Source organism: Eimeria mitis, genomic scaffold (genome assembly GCF_000499745.2).
Source record: "Eimeria mitis Houghton genomic scaffold, Emh_scaff1543, whole genome shotgun sequence".
Lineage (NCBI taxonomy): Eukaryota > Apicomplexa > Conoidasida > Eucoccidiorida > Eimeriidae > Eimeria > Eimeria mitis.
The window spans coordinates 5316-10763 of record NW_013569715.1 but is presented as its reverse complement, the minus strand read 5'-3'; the positions used below and the strand labels follow the sequence as shown (position 1 = coordinate 10763).

The window sequence follows — 5448 nt, the reverse complement described above, 5'->3', positions numbered from 1 at the left end:
GCTCAGTCTTGAACAGCACCGCTGTCACCACTTGAGCGGCAGACTATCGTCCCACAAAGATAACTGAAGTAGTTCACATGATCAACTATTGAAAATTAATAATTCGCGAAACTAATTATTGGGCCTTAGCCTTTAGTTAAGGAGAGGCAAGGCCCAGCGTTCGTGTTTGCTCGCTGCATCGACCGCTGTTTTGATGCGTGTAAGGCCCTGAGGTTTAGCAGTTCATCTCCAGAATACACGGAAAACTCGGGAAACGAACACTTCAGTAGATTTTCATCGAAGAAATAAATTATAATTTCCTAAATAATAAATCTTATAACTTTATCGACGTAGAGACTAGGTGAGGAAAGGCCAATGTCCCCACTGTAGACACATACATGTCCGACCTTGCCGCATATGCCATATTAAAATCGCCGCCGGAATTGGATGCACAAGATGGCAGACAGAAACTCCGTGATTAGTAAGGAGTGTGAAGGACACTGCGTATTAATGAGAAAACGTGGTTCTGGTCCTTGTTGGGTTGGTCGACAAGCAAACCTACAAGAGTACTCCTGGGAATAGCCTGCAGTACCAGCATGCTATTGCGGCTGGTTCTTTTTTCCGCGATTACCTCTAGGGTTGCTGCAGCTGATCGGTACTGTGGGGAAATCCGCTCTGCCGGGTTGCTACCAACTGAGTTACGTGTAACGGCCAACACGATGTTTTCTGTTTTATCTAATGTTCGGCATCGCCTCTCCAACCAAACCAATAAAACTAACACACTGTAGTGCTCACGCACGACAGCACGTCAGGTATCTACGTGAGCGACACTCTACTCGATGTAATACACCGAAACTGCATTTTATATGTAATGCGTATAAATATTCTCCCTGGAGTGTATGTCCTCATAGACTTCCGTGTAAGTGGATTGCGTAGAAGTGGTTTGTCTCGTGATGCTCGTGCAACTTCAGTTCTGATTGTGTAGCACGCACCTCTGGGGCTCTCCAGGGAACCTCAGGGTATGCCGTTTGGATTTTGGCTAGAAATTCAAATTGCAATCCTCACACATACTGATAGAGAATAATTTCAAGGTGTTTACGGAAAAACACGAAGATAATTTCAGGCAATGGACACCTAGGATGGCAGCGATACTGGCTGATATCAGTAGACCAGCGGGCAACAAGCTGAGCTGTTCTGTTCGACTGCCCGTACTGAGGGATGGTCCGCGGATCGATTCATAAAGTACACAATATCGCTCATATTAGTGTTACTAACTAATACTCCCACTGCCTACAGGTCAACTCATACTGCCACCGCCTACTACGGCGCCGCAGTGCAGGCTGGCTTTACCGAGCATGACCCAAAAAGTTGTCGCCTCCCGCTATCTCCCTTTCTTATCCTCATTTTTGATTGGTCTATATTTATTTATCTTGAGTTGTGTGTAAACCCTTATTGACTCAAAGATCCATTAGGCTGGTGGCGACGTCGCCGCCCGCGGGATGCGTGCCCAGCCCGGCGGACCAACCGGTCCGGCCCAGACCTCCCCTTCCCTCTTAATCTTCATCCTCCACACTCACCTTGCTTTATTAGTTTTTTAAATAATCAGCTTAATTGTTTTCATACTCTACTGTCTGTTCTTCTTGACTATGGGGCCCATCTTTAAGGGAGCAGCTGCTGTTTGCCTCTTGGCGCTCTCTGGGCTCGAGCCAGCGACGGCAGCGACACAACCTCCGGCATTTACAGTCGAGGAAGCAGGCGAAGGTAAACGCGCGTCCGTTCACATTTTCTTCATTTTTTCTTTCAAGTCCTGTGTAAGAAAACACCACAACTGCACTGCCGTGCAAGCCAGGCGTTAGGTCAGCGCACATCTCTTCTCCTGGTGACAGGAAAATGGCACCTGTGGTGGTTTTTTACGTTGCTTGCAGATGCGTACCTCTCCGTCAACTTGGCCCGCGTCGGCCAGATGTCTGTGCGGATAAATCAATTGACGAAGGACGACACACTTATTGACAGCGTAAAGGAAACATTTGGAGTGAAGGATGGTGGACGGACACTCACCACATGTGCAGAGGCAATCTCAGGCCTGGTGAGCAAATTCATCCTTAGACGTTTGATTTGGTGACATACGTGCAGCTTCAGGCGCTGCTGGACTTCCCCCTAAGCAGAAAACGTGAAAGCTCTTTGCCTTCTTGCGCTTTCTTGTTGAACTTTCAGAGGAAGAAGAAGGAATTTGTCGTGCAGTTCACAACAGCTGAAGACAGGAACTATCGCCGATCGGTGTAGGAAGCCCTGACCGCTGGACTTTCGTGAGTTTGACACATCTTGTAGGATGACACTAACACAAGAGGAAACAAACAAACTAGTATAAGAAGTAATAGATGTAAAATAGTGTACGCATATGCCCTATTCTTGTACCCTCTTTAGCTTTAACGGCATTTGCATTATGCTTGGAAAAGAAGAGTACATGGCAAACAGATCTTCGCCATACCAACTCTATTTGCCTACTTCCCCGTGCACACCGCACAAACATCACGTCATCGTCGCCGTTTCGCTCGGCTTTAAATGCTGATTTCTGTCTGTCTTTGTTGCACGAACTGCTGCACTCCCCTCAGACATATGAAATCGTATCCTGATAATTGGCAGGAGTTCTGGACGAAACCCGAGGGTGCCAACCTCGCAAGCCTTCTCTGGTCTAACAGCACCAACATTGGCTGTGCCGTTGGAATATGCACTGAAAGCGCAGACGGTACCCCATCTTCGACAAAAACCGCATATCTTTTTTGTCAGATGAGCCCTGAAGCGGAGCAGGACAAGGCTCCTTTCGAGTAAGTCTCAAGCTGATGGTTTCTTCTCAGGATGACAGATCTATAGAGCATATCTTATGCTTTCGCAACTAGATTGTCTGCTTCCTCATGTCTTGGTTTTGTGTGGCAGCAAGGAGTATTACGAAGCGCTCACTGCACGACAAACATTACTGACGGCAATGACTGAGGAAGACCTCAAAGTTCCTGTCCAGGGCGGTGCAGCTGCTGCCGTACCCTCCCTTCTTGTAGCAGGCTTAACTGCTATAGTGGCATTTGCCTCTGCATAGAGAAGCTAGACAGTGAGCTAGCCTCAGATTGTTAAGTGCATTGTCGAGTTCTTTGTTCGCTGCAAGTTGGATAGAAAACTGCAACCGCCGTATGAGGGGGGAAGGACTCGGAGTGTAAATCCTCAACTCTGACTTTCCCCAATGTCTTTGTTACCTTTCACTGCGTCGGGTCTGTTGCTTGGAACAGTTACAGTTTGGCCGTCCACGCAGCAATGGAAGCTTCACAGCCTGAAGCTAGCAAGCGTGGATTGGTTGACAAAGTTCTCTGTAAAGTAGCTGACGAGGAAAAGGGGTGGTTATCTAGGCAGCTAACGGAAGTTTGCCTTTCTAGGCAGAGACAACTGTCAGCCTAGCAACCAAACCTGCAGTTAGAATGGTAAGGACGGCAGCTGCTTGCGGGGCACCTCCAACAGGAGTCGGCAGGTCGTCTGCTGTCATATTTTTCAATGCAGTTGTACGTGCTATAAGTCCGTTGAACTACTCCTCACTGCAGGAAAGGAAATGAAGCAGACAAACGCACAGCGTCAAAAAGCACTTCAGCAGCTTTGTTGGTTATTGCTTCTAGACAACTTTGCCAACCCTTCCTGGGGGCTGCGCTCCAAGACCCAATACTTACTTAAAGGGGGCTCAATCCTTCGTCGTTGCAGGGCTTAGTTTACAGAAAAACACAGCCTCATTTGTTACAGTTTCAGTTGGCCCTTGTGGATCGCTCCTGCCTGTTTGATCTGGTTGCGGATCAGTCCCAGTTGTTACTGCGACACGCCTTCCAATAACGCAGCCGATTCTAGTGCTCTCAAATCCGAGACGATATGCCAAATTGGAACTGTCAACTTTGTTCCAGACTGTTTGCCACTCGGTTTCTTTCTGAGGGTATGTTTTTTGCTGGAACAAATGTTAATGTACCATGAGTTAGCGCAGAGTTAGCACAGGAGCCTAACGACGGTTTCGGCATGCTGCGCGTAAGCGCCTGCAAACGTTATACAAGTTCGTTACGAAGCAAAGCATGCAGCAAAGGACGCTTCCCTGAAGCTTCCTTTCGTGCACGCGTGGGGCTGGCTTGCTCTGCCAACCGCAGCGAGGTGCGCTGCAACCCCATTTCTGGCTGCCTCCTCCCTGTGACACCCTGGCCCTGGGCTCAACGCCCAGGATGCCTAGGTAGCGCGGAAGGAGGTCAGCTGCTTTTGGGAAACTCTTGCTTTAAGTCTTTGCCTTCATTGCGGCTCGTCTCTGGTCAGATAAATGCCAGAGAACTAGCGTTACACTTGGTAGCACCGCATGGTTCATCGGGGCAAGGTGCGAGCCCGGGCCCCACCCCCACACGGGTGAGATCAAGCATAGCTGAAAAACAAACGACTGAGAAGAATATATACGAAAAAAAATTTTATTTTGTCCGTTTATTTGTGTCGAAATAAAACCCACTGCCCTTGTAGACGAAGCCTCTCCCAATTTCAGTGTTCCCTTCGGCAAAATGGAAGTCGACTATGAGCCACTCACGGAGGGAGGGTCGATGCGCGGTCCGGAACCCCAGCAAGCGGAAGCCAGCTTCATTTCGGCATCCAACTCTGGAGAAAATGCATTCCCGCCAAAAACGATTCAAGAGGATTGCCTCCCGTTGTGCCGTCCCACGCGATATGACGGGCGCCGAGATGTAGAGGCTTTAGAGGAGTTTCTCAATTCCCTAGACCTATCCCTCCGCCTTCAAAATGCCCCAGAAGACTTCCAACTCCTCCTGGCCTCTTCTTTGTTAGAAGGGGACGCACGGCGATTGTGGCTACACTTATGAAACGGCTCCACGTTCCCGGAGCACACCAGGTCCATGCAGGCCTTCCGGGATGCGCTACGTTGCAGGTTTATCCCGGCGTCCGCAAGGGAGCAGGCTATGGCGGAACTGAGAAACCTTAAACAGGGAAAACTGTCAGTAGAGCGCTACGTTGAGAAATACCAGTCCTTGGTGAACGGAAGTCCTATGGTGGCCGCGGAGCTCCACTATCAATGGTTTATGGCGGGGCTGGAACCCGTAGTAAGGCAAACAGTGACTGGCTGGGCCACGGACAGGGAAATGAGGGACGAAAAAGTGGAACTCGCTGACATGATGAAATACCTCCGCAGAATGGAAAAGAAAAACGCCACACCCACAGCCTTAGCTGAAAAGGAAGAAAGCGGGCCTGGGAACAACCCCGATTTGGAACCAATGGATATTGGGGCTGTGAACACCAAGCCAGCTAAACACGGGGCTAGGAGCGGCTACCGTCAGCAGACGGCGAACTCACCACCTAAAAAGCAAGACGGAGACTCTGAACGGCGTACCTGCCTCTTCCGTAGTAAACAGGGTCACGTATTTTGAGATTGCCGGCTATTGAAAAAGGCTGGGGAACAAC

The 5448-nt window shown here is 49.3% G+C and overlaps 2 protein-coding genes across 2 annotated transcripts in view; both read left to right on the top strand.

Moving 5' to 3' along the window:
- Positions 1-1625: 1625 nt before the first annotated feature.
- On the top strand, positions 1626-3070 carry EMH_0039210 (SAG family member; the record flags this gene model as incomplete). Its single annotated transcript, XM_013495369.1, has 5 exons — positions 1626-1740; positions 1905-2065; positions 2194-2258; positions 2592-2804; positions 2914-3070. The coding sequence occupies 5 exons, from the start codon at positions 1626-1628 to the stop codon at positions 3068-3070; spliced, it is 711 nt and encodes a 236-aa protein (XP_013350823.1).
- A 1468-nt stretch (positions 3071-4538) lies between these two features.
- EMH_0039200 (uncharacterized protein) overlaps positions 4539-5448 on the top strand; it is a gene marked incomplete at both ends in the record, with an annotated part of 1558 nt that continues 648 nt past the window's right edge. Inside the window, 2 exons of the mRNA XM_013495368.1 lie at positions 4539-4813; positions 4919-5319. Coding sequence (XP_013350822.1) covers positions 4539-4813; positions 4919-5319 — 676 coding nt within the window. The remainder of the gene's footprint in view (positions 4814-4918; positions 5320-5448) is intronic.